The sequence below is a fragment of the Manis pentadactyla genome, chromosome 4 (assembly GCF_030020395.1).
Source record: "Manis pentadactyla isolate mManPen7 chromosome 4, mManPen7.hap1, whole genome shotgun sequence".
In the NCBI taxonomy this organism is placed as follows: domain Eukaryota; kingdom Metazoa; phylum Chordata; class Mammalia; order Pholidota; family Manidae; genus Manis; species Manis pentadactyla.
In genome coordinates this window covers 58,290,005-58,311,147 of record NC_080022.1, presented here as the reverse complement: position 1 = coordinate 58,311,147, position 21,143 = coordinate 58,290,005, and the positions used below count along the sequence as shown (strand labels likewise).

The window sequence follows — 21,143 nt, the reverse complement described above, 5'->3', positions numbered from 1 at the left end:
CCTAGATGGCATCTTCTTCCAATAGAAGTCTGTGTTGTTTACATTGAAAAATCTGTTTAGTGTAGCCACCTTCATGAATTATCATGGGTAGATCTGCATAATTTGCTGGAACTTCTCCATCAGCACTTGCTGCTTCACCTGCACTTTTCTGTTGTGGAGATGGCTTCTTTCCTTAAACCTCATAGACCAACTATTGCTACCTTCAAACCTTTCTACTGCAGTTTCCTCACCTCTCTCAGCCTTCGCAGAATTGAAGAGAGTTAGGACCCTGTTCTGGTTTAGGCTTTGGCTTAAGGGAATGTTCTGACTGGTTTGATCTTTTATCCAGACCACTAACACTTTCACCATAGCAACAATAAGGCTGTTCGGCTTTTTATCATTCAGGTATTCACAGTGCTTTTAATTTCCTTCAATAACTTTTCCTTTGCATCTACGACTTGGCTAACTGGTGCAAAAGGCCTAATTTTCAGCCTACCTCAGTTTTTGACATGTCTTCCTCACTAAAGTAGTCATTTCTAGCTTTTGATTTAAAGTGAGAGACGTGAGACTCTTCCTTTCACTTGAACACTTAGAGGCTAATATAGGCTATTAATTGGCCTAATTTCAACATTATTGTGTTTCAGAGAATAGGGAAGCCCAAGAAGAGGGAGAGAGATGGGAGAATGGCCAATCAGTGGAGCAGTCAGAACACACATATTTATGGATTAAGTTCATCATCATATATGAGTGTGGTTTGTGCTGCCCCCAAACAATTACAACAGCAATGTCAAAGGTCACTGGCCACAGATCACCATAACAAATATAATAACGAAAAATTTTGAAACATTGCAAAAATTACCAAAATATGACACAGAGACATGAAGTGACCAAATGCTGTGGGAAAAATGGTGCCTATAACTTATTTCATATAAGGTTGCCAACAAACTTTCAATTTGTAAAAAATACAGTTTCTGTGAAGCACAACAAAGCCAAAGACAATAAAATGAGGTATGTCTGTAGGTATAAACAGTTCTCATCTGTCAGTGAACCCAAAATAAATAATTCCATGATCAGTGAATCGGTTGTTCAACTACTAAGCAGTGTTCTGACAATGATATGAACTGGAGGACTATTGTGCCCCATACAGTTTATCTGAGGAGAGCACATTTGACTAGGAATACCTTCGGGTCTTTGAGAGGAGTTTAGCGTGCAAGACCAGATGCTGTTCTAAGCTCTCAAAGTCTGGGACCAAAAAGAAAACCTTATATATGAATTAATGGTGAATTCTCCCTAAAGCCTCTGTTAATTTTTGGACTGTCCCAAGTGTTTCTGCAATAATCTCACACTACCCCAGAATTTAAATTCAACTTCTACTCCACTGAACTACATAGCTAACTTCTTCCCAGTTTTATACTCCCAGCGTTTTGGGATAACTACTTCATGTTTTCCCTATCTGCTTGTATACCAGTCAAACAGTTTGGATGTTTTCTCACATTGGTCCTTGGCATGTGGATGAAACAGTGGGTCCCATCAATCGTAATGAAGAGAATTGGATAAATCTATTAGCTACTTTAATACAGAAAGTCCTTGATGTTTATTTTTTAGGACATTCCGCTATCTTGGGTACTTAGAATTTTGAGTGCCATTACAAAACATTCAAATGTTCATGAACAGCAAGTAAAATAATACAGTGTGCTTCTGAGAATATTTCTTATCCATGACTTGTCTATTGGAAGAGAGTCTGTATCATATTAAAGTTTAAGCTTTACATGACTAGGACTCCCACCTCTGACTCGGGTGTACATGTTGAATTTAAACATCTGTTTAATTTGTTTTCCCTCAACTTCAGCTATAAATCAGCCAACTCAAGAAGAAAAAAACGTGTTTTTCAATATTGGAGAGAGGAGTATTTTTAAAGTTCATTTTCATTGTCTTATTGTTTGGTTATTTCTGCATTGCTACAGACACTAGGTTCCACTCTAAATGTTATGCAACCACTGCAAGAATGGGGCACTGGAGCTAAAGAAATACAATTGAATTTCCAAAAGATTAAACCCTTTCCACGTGGATGGATTAAATTCTTGTATAAATAGTCAGAGCCAATGTCTTTAGATCCTCTGAACACTTTTAACTAAGTATCCACCATATTATTTGGTGCAACACAAAAAGGGGTTAATGATTAAAAGCAGTCTTGAGAGTCTTCTGTAGATTGGAACTATTAATTACTCCATCAATTTTGCAGTAATATAGATTCACTTTCCAGATTGTGAAGTGGTTAAGAGAGTAATCAGGCAAAGACAAGTGCTATTGAGGGGAAACCTTTTCAATGGACATGCATGTTATACAATTCAAACACTATATCTGTTGCATTTAACCCAAAGTGCGAATTATAAGATCATAGAGATAGTTCAGTCTCAGTAAAGTCATCAAAATGTTACAAATGAGAAATTAAATTAATAGTTATAAAATGTTCATATTTGTCAGAGTGGAAGAATTACAGGCAATGATTTGAAAGCCTCACACTTACTGACCCCTTCAGTTGAAAATAATGATAGAAAATCAATAGCACTCAGACATCTTGACTGTCTAGCAATCTGTTCATTCTTAAGTTAAAAATATTTATTACTGTGTGCCTTCCAAAGATATAGTGAAAAGCATATGCTGGTGATGAGAGAAAAATAAGCCTTTTAAATTTCAACTATTTTAAGAATGATGAGATTATTAATTTTTAATTGAAAGAACTTAGGAGATGTAAAATCAGACACAAAAAGTGAGGTGAAGATCAATAAGACATAATGATTTGAGACTTTTAAAAAATACCATCATATGTTTCTGATAATTGTTAACTTTCATACTTTTTATTTTCAGATATACTAATAATTTATTTAAATTTGATAAACATTTGGTCCTACTAAACTGTGATTATTTGTATTCTACTAAATCAATGGTTATCCTCTACATCACTTCAAAATGGAAACGCAGTAGTTACTTTTACACAGACATTTCCAATTAGCATGCTGCTAATTATGTAGAGCCACCTCATATATTTGTCTTACATATGAATTGGTGCTCCAATCAGCTGACCAAAGGAGATCCCATCTATAGGCACTGGGGATTTTTTTCTAGTGCTTTCCACTAATGTATATAGTGTGAATAGTTCGTGCTTTCAGTCTAACCTCTTTCTCTTCATCTCCAGAAAAGAAGAAGAGACAGGAACAAAGAATGGTAGGAAACAAGATGATTGGGAAGAAGTGGAGGAGAATAAGGGATTAAAGGCTGTGTTTCAGGCCACAGAAATCTCCAGAGTAAAGTAATACAACTGTTTTCAGAAGCAGGTCTTCTGATCAGAAAGTAATGTGTGATAGTGGTGAGTTGGAAAGATCTGGACCAGGCTGTGACTCAAAGGTAAGTGGAGAACCTGTGGAGCTTTTATTCATACCTAATTTCTAATTCATCATCCCACAGTCCTATGATGCCACTTAATGCAGTTTAATCTGATGAGGTCAAAAGCAGATAGTTTAAATTATCATCAAATTGTAATTAGTAATTGATTCAAAGCTGAGAGTATTAAACACAGATGGTTGCAGGTCGTGTTATATAGCTCTGGGTCAGGTTTTTAAAATAAAAGGGTCAGGTCGTCCACACTGGGATTAGACAGGCCAGATGCGAGCGCAGGCAGCATGTTGGATGTTCAGGAAATGGTTGAGGTAAGAGCTGGGGTGGTGGTGAACCTCTTCCCTTAATTTGAGAAACGGGTAAGTGTGAGGAACGGCGTAATTTCTCTTCCATGACTTATTCTGTTTTCACAGAATATTGTTTTTCGTGGTCTTTCAGCTCTACAATTCTAAGAGTAAGACACTTTATGTACATAATGACTTAAAGAGAGGTCAGCAGTGGGCCCTGGCACTGAATCATTATATAATCATTCTGTTACTATAAGAAAACATTTTCCCAAATAAGTGATCTGTAAGTAAACTTCTGGAAACAATTTTTTTTGGAAATTCCTTGTACAACTTTCTTTACAAATATATGAATTGTAAACAACACATAAGGCAAAAAGTAAACAACTTTCTTTTCAAAGAGAATGCTTAAATTTATTTGTTCTTCTTAGGATTTGTCAAGCACTGCAGTGAATTCTTGTGCTGAAAGAGTTTCTAATTGGTTTCATAGTTAGCTAGCTAGCTATTAAAGCACAGTAAAAAGACTTAAATTTTCTCTTGTAGATTTTTTTTTTTTTGCTGTAGAAGTGTTTTTCTAATTAAAATTGTCAATAAGAAACTCACTTCTTACCTTGTCAGAAGGTTTAAATGGATTTCCTTGTCCACTTATTCCACCACTGATACTAAATCCAAGGCCAGGATTCTTTTCTATTCTCACACAAAACTATATAAAAAAAATATAAAAAAGTAATCAAATATATATCAAAGTTAAACATCTTCAAATAAATTCACCCCTAGTAGAAAAGATTCACATTTCACTTTTGTTCTCAGGATTAGCCTATGTCAATTTGGTACACAAAGACAATATAAACTCTGACACAAAATCTTTAGTGTTTTTATAGGCAACAGTTATGATTGAACTTAGCTTGAAATTACCTGGACAAGCAGACATTAGGAAGACAAAGATACTACCATGTGCAGGACTAAATTTTGATTAGCAGTTTTAAAAAATTAAAAGCCTTATAAAAAGAAAGGATTATCCATTATTTTAATTATATACTTTATATGCATATATGTTCCAACTAACTAGAAAGGACTGTATGAATAAGTGAAAGAATGTTTACATATGTAGAGTGGGAGAAAATATGGCTATACCACCAAATCATCACTATATTATTACCAATGCACATCAGAACAAATATTGAAATGAGTTGAACCAAGTGTTCCCAGAGATTAGCAGGCCAAAGGTTAACAGAGTTAAGAAAAAAATGTAAAGAAATACATTAGCATATGTTTTATACTTATATAAGTATATACTGGAATAGTTCTTACAGATGACTAGAAACATTGATTTTCTTAAGTAGTTTTGTGTTTTGCCCAGCAATCTTGCTTAGACTATTAATTTGCTTATGGATGGATACAAATGGCCACACTTCTCTCTACATTTAAATTTTCAAGGTACCTTTAATTTCTACCTCTTAGATAGTTCAAGGCAAAGTGAGTTCTCTTCCTGAATTAATTAGCATATATTGTGAGTTACTGGAAACTGGATCAATTAGGTTTGGCCATTTATCCTTAATTCAGTCATATTTCATAATAGTAAATATAATGTTTAACTATTACATAGTTCACATGCAACACAAGAGCAAAAAATTATTTTTATGGTAGAATATGAATGATTACCTTCTAAATTATGGGTAACTGAAATTACCATAAGTATTCTCCCATATTTTTCTCTTAAAGATGTTTTGATTACAACTTTTCCTTTAATTGAATCAGATTTATTATAACTAGTTATCACAGGGTGGTAGAAACTATAGTTTATCATAGTTTTGTATTTATATGGATCATAGTCTGTGGATATGAACATACACTAGTCTGATGTACTGCAAAGAAATATTTTAGCTTTATTCAATATATGAGTCTTACCTTATAATCCTTGTTATTAATCAGTGGTTAATCAGAAAATGAGAAGAAAGGAACTAATATGATTTAAACATGCTATTTTGTGTTTCCCCATACATCTGGGCATTCCCAATTAAATTATTTAAAATTTGAGTTATATCTTCTAATGTGAAAATTTTGCATTGCACAATGTCATATGTGGAGATAAATGCACTTCTGGTTTTCCCTAAGCCACTGTAAAACCTGAAAGGACATGTATGCAACAGATTTTATTTACAAAGTAAATTGCTGAGAGTACTTTTCAGTTGTTCTCCTTCAAGATATTGACTATTTTTATTTTATATTATTGTCAATATGGAAGGCAAAAATCTAAGGGAAACAAATTTCATATGTGCCAAGTATATAAAGAACTGCCTCAATATATTTTTTAATAATAGAAATAATAAAGATGGCACTATGGCTTTATAAAAATGACAAACAACCATAAATACTGATTGGAAGCTAGACTACCCTTGGGCAGGCTGTGATATGGCTAATAGGTGTGTTGTAGCTGTTGTGCCCCATAAAGTATGTCAGAGAGAGTATTCACCTCACATATCAGGAGCTCCACCTGCCCGATAAGACCCAAAGGGGCCATAAAATGTAAGAAGAGAGAATACCTCACAGCCAAGAAGCATTCTGAAACCAAAGAGGATTGGCAAAGAGGAAATGCAGTGTTCTAGAAAAAGGTCAGATCTAGACCTTTTAATAGCTTATTAAGTGAGAATCAGCATTAAATTTTCTATTAAGGTGTTGATATCAACGAAGGAAAATTCTGGCTAAAGATAAAAGCAAAAGCCTGGCAGTCAATGATGAATATGCTTCTTTCAGAGTCTTTTTCCATTATTTGACTTTACCTGATACTTCTGGCCTGTGTTAATCATTCTCTAATTAAAGTACTGGTTCTTATTTTAGAAAGGCCCATGACAAATTGATTGTTATATAGCAGTGAAGCCCTGAGAGGCCATATCTGTAATCTCTGGAGGATAGTGATGTGATTTGCCTCACAATGCCTTAAAATCTAGTAGCAAGAACTAAAGAAATGGTTGCACTTGTGTGTGTACATGTGCATATACAGATAATGTGTGTGTGTGTGTGTGTGTGTGTGTGTGTGTGTGTGTGTTGGCAGGTGTAATTCAGGAATAGGGAGCTGCATCACAGAAAGGCACCAGATGATGATGTAATGAAATAGCTCTTACTATGATATATTTTAGTGACCATTCTTTTTCCTAGCATTATATATTATAAAGCTTTTGGTGGCTACCTGTTCTTGCTGCCTGAGATCCATTCATCCTTCTGGTAGCAATAACCTTAATTCCTCTTTCAAGAGCCATATACTTCTAATTCTCAGCTGTATGCTTTCGGAGAGTCGTGTTATCTAGATGTGAAACAAAACACTGTATCCCCTAAAAATATTATTGTTTACAGGATTGGCAGATAATCCAATCAAAAATATTAATGAGATGCCTACTAGAATTTCGAGGAAAGAGAATCTTGCTTATTTTTGCTGAGAGGTTCCTTGTTATTAATCAGTGGTTAATTAGAAAATGGGAAGAAAGGAACTAATATGATTTAAACATGCTATTTTGTGTTTCCCCATACATCTGGGCATTCCCAATTAAATTATAGCTGTTGAGCTATCTTCCTACCATGAGGGGAAAGCAATTTAGAGATAGGAACCAATCCATGGAGAGAGGGCATGATTTCCACTGAGCCTAGCATTAAGCCTTATCTGAAAGTTTGCTTTTTTCTTGAAGTTTCAGCTTATAGGAGTTAAAATATTTGCTTTTGCTTAAGTCTTATTAAATTCAGTCACTTATAATTAAAAGGCTAGTTGATAAAAAAAATTCAAGGAGAAACTTGCTTATTTGTAGATTCATTTTTCTCACCTTTTATTTTTAAAAGAAAACAAATTATATAACTTGTTTGACAATCCTTTTGGTAAGTAAAGCACACAGAACCTCAAATATCCTGTACTGTGGGAAATTCAAGGTAAGGTTTTGATCTATTGGAAGGTTATTAATTGCTGGCACATTAAGAAGGAACCTTGTAACCAAAATGTTTCACTTATAAGGCCATTTCCAGGCCTGAATCCTGAGAGTATTATCACAGAGAAGCTCTAGTGAAGAGGCATCCACAAATGTTATCTTTTCATTAATTATCTAGAATAATGTGTGGCACATAGTTAGCACTCAGTTAGCATTTGGTTGAATAATTAAATAGATGAATGGGATAATATGCATGTGCAACAAAAGACACACTCAAACATACATTGTTGTAAGTATATTATGACTTCTTAAATGTCCTGAGTGTTTAGAAGGTATGCTAGATCTTCAAAGGATTGCTCCAATTATGTAATTAACTGCTTGGAAAAACCATTATAGTTTGAAAGTGAAAATTGTTGTAGAAATAATGATTCATGCCTTTATTCCACAATTATTTACTGATTTCCTACTAAGTGCCAGGTATCTGATCAGACAGATAAAAATCTTTGCCCTCATGGAACATACATTCTAATGGAGAAGACAAATAATAAACATATAAACAATAAATAATTTCAGATAGTGCAGTGAACTGTGAACAAAATAAAGCAGGAAAGGGGGTATAGACTGATGTAACAGGAGTGAGGAACTATCTTAGGTAGAGTAGCAAAAGAAGGCCTCTCTGAGGATGAGACATTTTAACAGAAATGTGCATGATGTAAAGAATCAAGAAATGGACAATAAGAAAAATTGGAAAATTATTCCAATCAGGAGGAGCAGCAATCTTAAATGCCCTGAAGACATATAGGTCTTTGTAAAGTCAAGGAACAACAAGGTGGCATAATGATACATATACAAATTAACAAAATAGAATTGAGTCTCCAGAAATAAACCCTAATATTTATGGTCAACTGATTTTCAACAAAAGGCCCAATATAACTCAGTGAGGAAAGTCTTTTCAACAAATGGTTCAGGGACAACTGGATTTCCACATGCAAAATAATTATTTTTACCCCTATCTCACACTATATACAAAAAATAAGTCAAAGTAAATCAAAGACTGAAATGTAAGACCTAAAGTTCTAAGAAGAAAATATAAGAGTAAATCTCAATGATCTTAAATTAGGCAATGATTTTCTAGATATGAAACCAAATGTGATGAAAGAGATGTTTGGCTTTATCAAATTAAATGCTTTGGTGCTTCAAAGGAGAGCCTTAAGAAAGCAAAAAGATAACCTACAGAATGGGAGAAAATATTTGCAATGTATACATATATATATATATGTATATATATATATTTATATGATTAGGGTATACAAACAATTCACAATTTAATAAAGACAAAATAAACTAGTTAAAAAATGGGCAAAGAATTTTAACATTTATTCAAATAAGATCCAAATGATTATAAACACATGAAAAGAAACTCATATTAGTCATTAAAAAATGTAAATAAAAATAAGAATGAGATACTACTTTACAGGATGGCTATAATAAAAAAGACAGACACTAACAAGTATTGGTGAGGATGTGGAGAAATTAGAATACTTATTCATTGATAGTGGGAATGTAATATGTATAAAGTGGCAGCCACTTTAGAAAAGAGTTAGAAAGCTCCTCAAAATGGTAAACATAAATATCATTTAACCCAGCAATTTCATTCTTAGTTAACTAGTACTCAAAAATATGAAAACATACATCCACATACAAACTTACAGAATATGAAAACATACATTCATACACAAACTTATACCTGAATGTTCATAGCAGTATCATTCATAATAGCCAAAATCTGGAAATAATCCAAATGTCCATCAACTGATGAATGGATAAACAATTTTTGGTATGTCCATATAATGGAATATATTATTTGACAATGCAAAGGAATGAATTACTGATATATTCTACACTTATCACATTATGCTAATTGAAATTATACAGTTACAAAAAAATTCCACATTTTATATGATCTTATTTATATGAAATTTTCAGAATAGGCAAAGGTATAGAGACACAAAGTAGATGAGTGACTGACTAGGGCTGGGGATGAAAGGAGGGAAGGGAGTATGGAAAGTGACTGCTAATGGGTAGTGGTTTCTTTTTGGAATGATGGAATGTTTAAAAATTAGATTATGGATGCACAATCATATAAATATACTGAAAACCACTGAACTGTACACTTTGAGTGGGTAAACTTTATGGTGTGTAATTTATAGTGATGAAGGTGTTTAAAAAAACAATGACAAGATCAGTGTGACCAGAGAGGAAATAGCTAAGGAAAGAGCAGGAGGGGAGCAAGGGGCAGATCTGTAGGGACTTCATGCCAGAGTAAAGATTTATAAAGGTTCAGGAATTTCCAGGACAGTAGAAGAGCTTTTTAAGCAGAAATGTGACACGATCAGGTTTATGTTTTAAAAAGATCACTTTGACAGTGGAAAACAGACTGGATAGAAGCAACTGGAAGAAGAGAAAGCAATCAGGAGACCACTGAAATACAGGTGAGGGGATGGCCAGCTAAGGTGGTAGCAGTGCAGGTGATGAGAAGTGGAGGGTTCTGAATATATTTCAGTGGAATTTCTGTGTATTGTATGTGGGTTGTAAGAAAGGGGAATCAAGGATCTTTGGCCACAGCAACAGGGTGAAGAGAAGATCCATTAACTGAAATAGGGAAGTCTGGAAGAGAAGCAGGTTTGGTAGAGGAAAGGGCAGGAAATCAAAGCTCCTTGTGACTATGGTGAGTTTAAGAGGTTTGTTGGATATTCAGGTTGAGATATCAACAAGTAGGCAATTGCACATAAACATCTGGAGATAGGGGAGAGGCCAGGGCTGGAGATAAATACATTTTGGAGTCATCCATCCTGGAACTGATTAAGATCATCTAGGGGAGAGTATGGATAGACAAGAGAAGTGGGTCCAGGCCTGAGACTGGGTCACTTGACCATTTAAAGGTTGGGAGCAGAAAAGGAACTAACAAAGAAACCAGGAAAATGGCTAGTGTGTTAAGAGGAAAGCCAGAAAAATAGTGGTAGCCAAGTGAATAAAATGTTTAAAGTCAAGCCACATGCTGAGAGATCAAATGATATGAGGATGAAGATTTGACTCTGGGGCTTAGAAGTAGAAAAAATGCTTTATGGTAATGAAATTAAACTTTAAATTAAATTAGATAGTACTTTTACTTTTAGCTCTCAGTCTTATGGGTTACTATATGACAATGTATGATAAGCTGTGCTGTGCAATTATAAGGTAATGATTTTTTATTGTTACATACTGTATGTGCACTTCACAGCCATATGAAATCTGTATAAAATTTTTCTGAATTACCAAGATTTCTAATGAGCTTGTTCAATAGGCTCAAAAAGGTAATAATAATTATAAAAATATATAAATGTTGATATTCATGAATAATTAATATTTATGATCCTTCTATTTTCATACCTTTCTCTGTTGAGAATTAGGGATGCAAGTCCAACTCAAAATCCTAATTAAATCTTTTGAAAAGACAAATATAAATACTAATGTATAAAATTCTCTGATGTAGCATCATCTAGATCTTTCAGAAAAAACAAGTGCATATCTAGGAAAGAAAAACTCAAATGCCTTTCAGTCTGTAAATAAAATGTAAAAGTTATTCACTTCATTTCCTTCATTTTACACTTAAGAAAAACAAAAAGTTCATATGCACAATTAGTGGAACATGCACATTTATATCTTCCACATACATTTTTGCCTTGGATTATACATCTGATTCCTACTGCAATGTTTATTGAATTCTACTATGTGACTGCACAGAACTTATAAAGTTAATTTGTAGAATTTGTGGTGTTGAGTTATACATTATTGTGTCAAACTGTGAATTATAATTTGAGTTGCAGTATTATTTTGGTATTGAAGAATAAAAATCTGTGGGGAATGTATTTATAAATAGCAACACATTAAGTGGAGCAGGTAAGGTATGGAATGCCCCTGAAATCATATGAGTAAATAACATGCAATTAAAACCATTTTAATAAGTATTTTCTAACCATCTTTATTAAGTTACTGCCTTTTGATTTAAAAATCCAAAATTTAGATAGAACAAATCTTTACAGGGTTTTCTTCTTACATCAGGCACTCAGAATTGTGTAGTTTTCTTCACTTGGCCCTAATAGAAGAAATACTCACCTGGCACCCTTGTAAGCTCTTCAGGCAGCTGACTATACCATCTAATCTAAAGAAATGTCTGAAATCATGTGTCTTAGCTGATTGCTTCATGTACTCCGTGTATGATAAAGTGTGAAGATGATTTTTTTTTTAATGGTAGACTACAGCATCTCCTGGGAAGATTTTGGAGTTTTATTTTTTTACTCCTTAAATATGATGGATGCAAGTCACTTTGTGTAACTCACAGAAGCTGATTATAATATAATTCTAATGTAATGTTATAAGTTCTCTTTCAGGTACACACTTAAGTTTAACGTATACTCACAGGAACAGGCAGGAGACAGCCATGGAGCTCCAGCAACCCTTATATGTTAGGTTAATTAATGGGTATGTCCTCTTGTCTAAGGCAGACATGGACTCAAGGGTGTATTTTTTCACTGTTTTATTCTTCCAATGTGGGCTTACTCCTGACCTCTATGCTTACCTGTAAAGCAGCAGGCTGCATGCAGCACATATGTCACATAGACTCATGAAACTGGGTTTAATTTCAGCTCAGCTCCTAAACTGTTGTGTGATCACAGCAAGACAGTCAACATCTCTGAATCTCAGTTTTCTAGTCAGTAAGAGAAACTGTTCTACCCATTCCACAGCATTACTGATTAGATTAAGTCAGCTAATACTTGAAAGGATTTTGGGACATTTGAAGCATCATGCTGATGTTTTTCTTTCCTATTTTCTGCTTTGGTATCTATATGTTACTTTGCCTTGGATTATACATTTTCAAAAGAGAAATACCAAGTTAATATAAGTTTCTTTTCAAAATATTCAACAAGTTATGGATAATTTATGTATATGCTTAAATAGTACTAACAAATATTTATCAGCTGGCAAATTGTTGAACTGTAGATAATTCTCATTAACCAGGTAACACATAGACCAATGAAGTCAGTTTCTTTGGGGATGACCTCAAGGCATCTGCCTTTTTTAAGCTCCTGAGCAGATTCTAATATACCACTGAGCTTGAGAACAACTGATATAAAATATTATATTATGCAAGGGAGAATAAGGTGAATATGATCTTTAAGTTTCTACACTTGCACTGGGAAACAAAGGGAATAAGAGATAGGATGGATATAATGGTAAACAAGTCTCATGTAGAATGGGAGTCAAACCTTCACTTTATTGGCTTTCTTCATTTCAATACTTAACACAACTCTGATTCTTATCCTCTATTTTATTTGTCAATAATCAAAATAGTTAATACATTAAAATCCCTTTTGTAAGTATAATCCCCTGAGAATGAACATCAAGTGACATGTACATGCTTTTGTGTTGTAGATAATTTGTTAAAAAGGACATCCATTATCAGACATCAGATTTATAGTCCATAGAAATTAATACCTTGAATCTGGATAGCACCTATGGTTTAAATAGTTATTATTTATTTTATTTCATTTAATCCTAGAGTTGAAAACAGACTTGATACTTAATGTTTATGAAAAGCAAATGTATTAAATTAGAATTCTTGGGTATTTTGCCCTAATTGTGATGGGTAGTTTGAAAGTTGAGATGGTTTCATCATTGAAAATGATCACTAAAGTTTACTAAGCACTTCTTTATGGCTACACAAAGTATTCTTTGCATGTAAAAAAATGACATTCATTTTAACTGATTCAATGTCATCAGTAGTATCATTTATTATATGTTCATTGCTATATGAAACTTACTTTAAATCAGATTATAAATGCATTAGTTCTTTAGGTCACACTATAGGATACAGAGTTACATTTTTGTTAATACTAAAACATTCCACTTGTTCAGTACCTGTTGCTTTCAAAGCATTGAAAGTGTTCATGTGAGTTCAAGTCAACACACTATCTGCATAAGGTAGTTTTATAATTCTGAATTGTAGCTGAAATAAATTTAATTACTATTATTTGACAGAAGAGGACACTGAGTCCACAGCCGGCAAATGTCTGAGATCATATGATTAATTTAATTGTGAGATTGGAACACAGAAGTTGGCTTTTAGGTCAGACAAACCTGGTTTAAAATTCCAGCTTGATCAATTATTTCACCAAAGATCAATCTTTCACCAGTTACTTATTTTCTTTGTGCCTTGGTTACTTCACTTATAAAAAAGAAATAAGATTATTGTGAAGGTTAAATGAAATAGTATGTGTAAGCAGAACCAGCAACTTAATTAGTGGGGCCTGCTGCAAAATGAAAATGTGTTCAATGATCATTAAGAATTATAAGTTGGTGACAGAGCATTAAACCAAATACGGGGACTTTCAAAGGCAGGACTTTGTGCAACTACATGGGTCACACGCCTCTGAAACCAGGCCTGGGTGTAAGATACGTAGCATATATAACATATACATACTATACAGTAGTCCCCTCTTACCCAGCCACTCTGTGGTTTCAGTTACCCAAGGTTAACCACAGTCTGGAAGAAGATGATCTTTTGACCTATTATCAGAAGGTCAGTAGTAGCCTGACAGTATGTCACAATGGTTACATCATTCACCTCACTTCTACTCACCATGTAGGCTTTTCTAATCTTACATCATCACAAGAAGGGTGAGAGCATTACAGTAAGATGTTTTGAGAGAGAGACAGAGAGCAAAACTACATTCACATTATTACAGAATACTGTTATAATTGTCCCATTTTATTATTAGCTATTGTTAATCTCTTACTGTGCCTAATTTATAAATTAAACTTTATCATAGTTATGTATGTACAGGGAAATATCATACATCTAGGGTTTGGAACTCTGTGGTTTCAGGCATCCACTGTAGGTCTTGGCATGTACCTCCTGCAGATAAGGGGGACTACATCTAATATATAAAGCATAGTAGACACTCAATGCATGGTAACTGTTGTCCCTTCTTTTTCTATTTGCATTCAGACTTCTTTTCCCTAAATTAATAAATATGTATTATAATGGATATTTTGTCACCTGTAGCATTCCAGTAAGTAATTATTTTTTTAAAGTAAAATCTCTAAGCTTCACTTTAATAGAAATTATTGTGCTTTATCATTCTGCATAGTCTCTTTGTACTGTGATTATGATGTCTCCTTGCACCTAAAAACTATGAATGATTTAATTTTTGTCCATATTGTACAGCTCTCCACAACTTACAATGGGCTTACATGAATCCATTGTAAGTAGAAAATACTGTAATTTGAAAATGTGTTTTAATACACCTAACCTACTGATACATTATAGCTCAGACTAGCCCACCTTACACACATGCTTAAGACACATTAGATTACAGTTGGGCACAATTATCTAAAACATGAGACTCAAACTCCAAATTCTGAGATCTATTCCTAGTTATTCTCTTTCCTGAAGGCTATAGAGATAAATGAAGAAGTGGAGTGTTAGAAAAAGAAAAAGAGATGAAGGAAAACAGTATATGCCAGTCATTTAATGGAAAGTGTTTAAAAGCTGGTAGAGGAGGTGGGGGGGAAGCCCTGGTTTGTGGTGGTTGCTGATTTCCCTGGTGGAATTATCCCCACAATTTCAAACTGTCAGCGTGATGTCATTGAAGGTGGAGTTGGGAAGAGATGCACACGGGAGCTGGCTAGTATGCGTTGGCTCCTGTATGCCACTGGCATAGGACAATATTTAACACGGCCATGGAAGATTTAAGTTTTTACCTTTCAGTTTGAACGGCACATTCTGTTACAGCTATTAAAATGCTTGCAAGCAACTATAAATACATTCTCTGGAAGAATCATCATGTTCCAAATTTAATGAGCATGTAAACTTTAGAATTTAGTAATCCTCTCATTAGCAAATTATAAAATTTATGTACTTTTTGAGAAGGAATGTCAAAAAGGCCTTTATGTTTAGAGCATTCAGAATAATTGCATGTTACACCAAACCTACTATTTAAAGTAGGTGAAAGAGAGGGCATTAATCTCAGTGGACTTTTAAATGTGCTGATTCTGGGAGGGAAAAAACAATCATGTAGCTGCTAATAGGAATAAGTACATTAGAGAATTCAGTTCAGGTTATGATCTTTGTGGGAAGGGATATGAACAATTTTTAACCTCCTAAGATGCCTATGGTAAAGTATAATTTAAAAATTTATTAATTTTTTAGAACCTCTGGAGAATTAAAAATATCACATCATAACCTGATAAAAAATACTTGTTTGGTTTATTTTATCTTAAATCCAACACTTGGCCTAGATCAACAGAATAGGAAGAAATGTCTTTAAAAAGCTTATGATTCTGGAAATGGTTAACACATAATCTCAGCTTCAAGAAGAGTACTAAGAAATAGAGAAGATGTCTTGAGCAGCTGGGATCCAAATAATAGCTTTTAACAGTATAAAGGAAAAAACTGGAGAATGAAGGTAATCTTGTCTGATATGTTTAGAAAATAAAGTGACGTGATATGTGTAGCTTTGAATAAGCAAAATAAAGTGAAACCTTTATTAAGGAGTTAGGAAGTCAGTGGGAGCTTTGCCTGATTATATGAAAGAATGAAATAAGAGAAATTAATTTAATGAGAGTATTAAGATCATAAATGCCTTACTTCCTAAGCTTAAAAAAACTCAATAGATGAGATCCTATTCAGTTTTCTGGTTCTAAGAAAGAAAAACAGACTCTATAATGGAAAATTTTAGATAGGTCAGAAAAGCAGCAATTTTTTTGCTACACAGCATTTATCCGTAGCTTTTGGAGCATTTCAGAAATGTTTCTCTTCTAACTGCTCTTCATTATTTTCTTCATAGCAAAGCTTTATCTCTGTGATATTCAACAGTCAGAAGGTAGGACTCTAAAAAATGTTCCTGCAAATAGAGGTAAATACACAGTTTACTTTCCACACTGTCAATTTCACCAGCAGTCTTGGTTAATAGACCCAGTCCACTGAAGCTCTTCGTAACATTTGAAAGGCATGCTGTAGAGCTAATTTGGAGTTGCAAGTGAGTAGGAGAAGGTATAGGGAAAAACAGAAAAACTGCACCAGCTCATCAATTCTTCCTTATGTGAAGGTGGAATTTTCCCAGCTCTCATAGCCTACATGTTGTAGTCCTTAACCACTAAAAGTAATGGTAAAATCCCTACAAACAGCTCCACTCCATTCGACATTGTGATAGCCTTAATGTGTCCCATACAACACTGATGAGGGAAGGAAAACCATGGATTCATTGGAGTTTCCTAAACAATTCCTGAAAATTATCAATGATAAGAACTTTTCTCACCTGCTCTGGATATCCATCCACACTCCTTTGCCCTTTAGTTTGAATTAAGCACCGTCCAGGCTGAGGTCCTCGAGTGGCCTGTGAAGAGGGGATCTGAATAGGCAATGGTGACTGAAACTGCTGGATGGTCACTTTGTTTATATTCCCCTCGTATGGCTGCTGCTCCCGGCTGCGATGCTGAAGGCTTTGGGACCCCATCAAGGTCTGGATGTGGCTGCCTGCCTGTGGGGAAGATAATCTGTCAGACGAAGATTCCTGGTGTTGAAAGGATGTGATTAAAGTAGAAAACATGCACAGAATGCCTCTCCAGGAAAGTGGCATCATGTGGGCATTCAGCCACAGCCGGAAAGGATAATGAAAAAACAGTAAGGGTCCGCCTACTGTGGTTTATGAAAATGTTAATATTGGAGCAAGGTTGCATTAAACACACTCACAGTCATCTGGTGGCTTGCCAAAGATTATTTTAACTCTATTTTAAGGGAACAAAGTTCAGCCTGATAAATCTCAAGAGGAAAAAGAAATCATGACTTCAAGTGGAGTTCTACCTGCCGTTTCGTTTTGAATAATAGCGTGGAGAGAAATGTAATATATGAAACATTAGGGGGGAAATGATAGAACTTGTTTCCTAATCCTGAAACAAAAGTGTTGTATAGTTTCCTTTTTACTACAGGTGTATAGTAAGCTTGTTCGGGTGAGTATAATTAGTATCAATTTTCTGCATTATTAAATGAAGAATATAGTTTTTGTAATCTTTAAGTTACATTAATAATTAATCATGTGATAAATTCCTGTCTGCATCTGTACCTGGCAAAAGCACTAGATAAGGAAAGGTCTTCAAAGTGAGTCCTCTGTGCAGATTATCTCGTCATGGACTTTTAGAGAGATTCATCAGCACCTCATTTAAAGGGCATCTCTCATCCCTTAAGGGCAGTTTTTTGGAAGAGAGAGGATATGCTTTGGTCACTCATCTTTAAGCAAAATGGTGCATATCCCTGTTCCTTGTTCACACTGATTTTCTCACCTTCATACTAGCACCGGCTCCTTCAGTCATTCTACCTGGTATCTTTTCTACCAAGCAAGCAATTCTGCTTGTGAGCTGGTAACCTAGAACATGCCTTTTAAATTTAAATATGGTTTAAAATGGAGATCTAACATGGGAAGTGAACGCTTGTCATTAATACTTCTAAACCTATGTTTAGTGCTACGCTTGGTACTTTACCCATTGCTGCAGAAAGATCTGAGGGGTTATTTCCTGAATTCATTTTCTTTTTTGTTGATCTTTTAAGGGTAGATAATTTGGAATTCAAGAGTGAATTGCACTTTAGAATTCATTGGCTAGGAAAGTTTGTGAATTTCCCTGACTAATCAAGATTTTTGGTTATTATGAAAAAGTCAGATTGGAGGAATAAAGGAAAAATTATTGAATAAGTATTCAAGGAAGAAATTAATTTGAATTATTTTAAAGTCTATAAAGAAGAGCAACATAAGAGACATAGGAAATGATAATAATCGTGGAAAATCATTTGGAGAAGGTCGAAGACATACTGCTTAATTCCCAACAAGAGGTAATTTCAGTGAAGAAAAAGTTAAAATTATTATCTGACAATATGTAGGGCAAAATAAATAATCATTTGGATATATTTTTAGATATCCAACTGGCTGCCTTGTTACATATATACTTTTTACATTCAAAAACAGTAAAGATATTTCATTCATAAGACTGGAAGAAAAGAGGCAAAAAATTTCAGGTTATAGCAGCACAATTTCAAAACAATTCAGTCCATCACAATTAACCAGTGATTACAAAACTATACTACCATAAATACAACTAAGATAACCTCATAAAGGGCAAATGTATATTTCTCTGTTATATCTATTCCCCTTTCAGAAATCTAAATGAAAGGAGATGTTTCAACCTCAGCCATTCTTAAAGACTGAATAGCTAGCTCTGTGGTCAAATTTTTCCTTATTGTTAATTCAATTCTCTCCTACCTCATGGGAATCCATGTTCTCTTGTTGGGTAGAAGAGCAAAGCCATGGAAACACAGTGTCACATTTTGAGCTGCTGTACTCTGAATGACTCCCTGCCATGCTGAGTTAAGTAGTTAAAGAAAACGACTTCCTGGAGTTAGAGGAGCTATGGGTGTAGGCTCAGTAGGGCTGACTGGCTTGGCTATGGCACATTCAATTGATATTACGTTTATATCTGCTTCTCACCTCTACTGGTATAATATTGGTGGGTCTTCAGTCAGTGCTTGAGCCAGTGGGAAAGAGGAAGACCGGAAATTTATTTGAAAGTAATTATATAGACAAGTAATTTTAACACCCAGAAAAACTTAGAAGGATCCAGAACATAGTGTTAGTTCCACAATACATAATCTACACGAGACAGTCAATAAGGACTGCTTGACATTCTGCTAATGATCCATCCAAAGGTGAAAAAATTATTCTATATATAATATAACTATAGTAGTCTTTAGACTTACTTTCCTGGCTTTTCTCCAAATGGGACAGATATTTCCTTCCAATGAGCTCAGGATTATGCTTTGATTTGAGGGCAAACTCCATACCCTGCTTACCATCTCTAATGACTGCACAGTAACTAGCATTTAACAAATAATAGCTACCATCTAAACACTAGGTACCAAACAGTGTGCTAAAACTTACCTTATACATATCACCTCCTTTAATCCTTACATCAGCATTAGAAATAATTACAATTAATTATTATTATCCAACTTTCCTGAGGAGAAAACTAAGGAGAGGTTAATTCCCAAGTATCTGTGCAACTGGTAAACTGACAGGACCAGTATGTATATCAAGGCTGACTGATTATCAAAGGTCATGCTATTAAACACAAAATTATACTGCAACCCCCTTCCATATTTGCTCTCTCCCCCTAACATAGAATTGTGAAGTGAAAAGGAGCTTTGAAAATGATTGGGTGGTTGAGGTAGGATCTATTAAATTTCTTTAGCAGCTCTTTAATTTGCCAAAGGGCCATTCCTACTAATATAATTAGGGCTGTTATCTATTTTATATCCTGTGATGTGACTTAGAGATTTATAGTTAAGCAAACAGGATGCTGTTCTGTGGTATTTAGTACTTTTTACATGATTATGAAGCAATGAAATTCATGTTCTCAGATGGCTTGGCAAAACATAAAGTGGGCATAGAAGGAGCAAGCTGGGAAATGATTGTTTGCATCAGCAGCGGTTCCCTTCCTCACTACTGGGCTATAGGTTGTAATGAATGGGGATGGAGGATGACAGCCATAGGAAGCTAGGAATTAGCAATGAATTTCGTGTGACGTTAAGTAAACATAAATGACACAACACATCTAAAAGAATAATTATGTGGCAGTGGGAATGTAAAGAAGAAGTGTTTTGACTGGCATGAAAGCTTAAGAAAGGTAATGAGGGAGTTCATGATAAAGTAAAAAGGACTAATGAAAATGTAGAAAATGTCAGAGACTGTATTTGTTCGAGCAGAGGGTTAGCTATGAGAGCGTTGACTCATACTGGAAGGGAATCTGAACACGACGGTTTCTGTAAAGACTGTGCTACACATTCTGAATGATAAAAAGAAGTAGAAAAGATTTGACATTTATTTTGAACTTTCCAGGGAAGGTTGAACAAAACAACATGTATTTGAGGAGAATAGTGATGGAATATGGCGTTTTCAAGTTGACCCAAAAACATACTGTCAAATTTTACAGGGGAAAACTCCAATATCCATAGGACCCAAGAAAACGTTTGTGTCAACACCACAGAAAAGAAATGTTGATTTGATGCCAAATAGCACTGTTCGTGTAAAAATCATCCCACAGCTCATCAGCCTTATTATGAAGAAATTTAAAATGTTTGGGAGGTTTTGTATGACATAAAGGAAATGAATGTCTCACCATGGCAATGCTTTGGTTCACAGAATTCTCTTAGCAAAGAATGTTAGACTGAGAAGTATATTACCCAATTTGGTCATCTGTTTTACCACCCTTCTTGGCTCTCGAACCACTTGGTGTTGCTTCCAAAAATCAAACATAGCCTCAAATGATAACAATTTATACCACTGAGAATATGCAAAGGGAAACACTCATTCTTTAAAATTAAATCCAATAGGTTCTAAAAAATGTTTGGAAGCAAGTGTCAATAACACAATCATATATAAAGGGTAACTCAGGAATTGATTTTAAGAAACCTGCAGCATTCATTTAA

General features: G+C 34.5%; 1 protein-coding gene across 4 annotated transcripts in view; it reads right to left on the bottom strand.

Moving 5' to 3' along the window:
• The window catches only part of LRRC7 (leucine rich repeat containing 7), a 496,164-nt gene that overhangs the window by 34,165 nt on the left and 440,856 nt on the right, over positions 1–21,143 (bottom strand). For all 4 annotated transcript variants that reach the window (XM_036890160.2, XM_057500317.1, XM_036890162.2 and 1 more), the window contains 2 exons: positions 16,930–17,151; positions 4,270–4,362 (listed from right to left, as the gene is read on the bottom strand). In XM_036890160.2, coding sequence (XP_036746055.1) covers positions 4,270–4,362; positions 16,930–17,151 — 315 coding nt within the window. The remainder of the gene's footprint in view (positions 1–4,269; positions 4,363–16,929; positions 17,152–21,143) is intronic.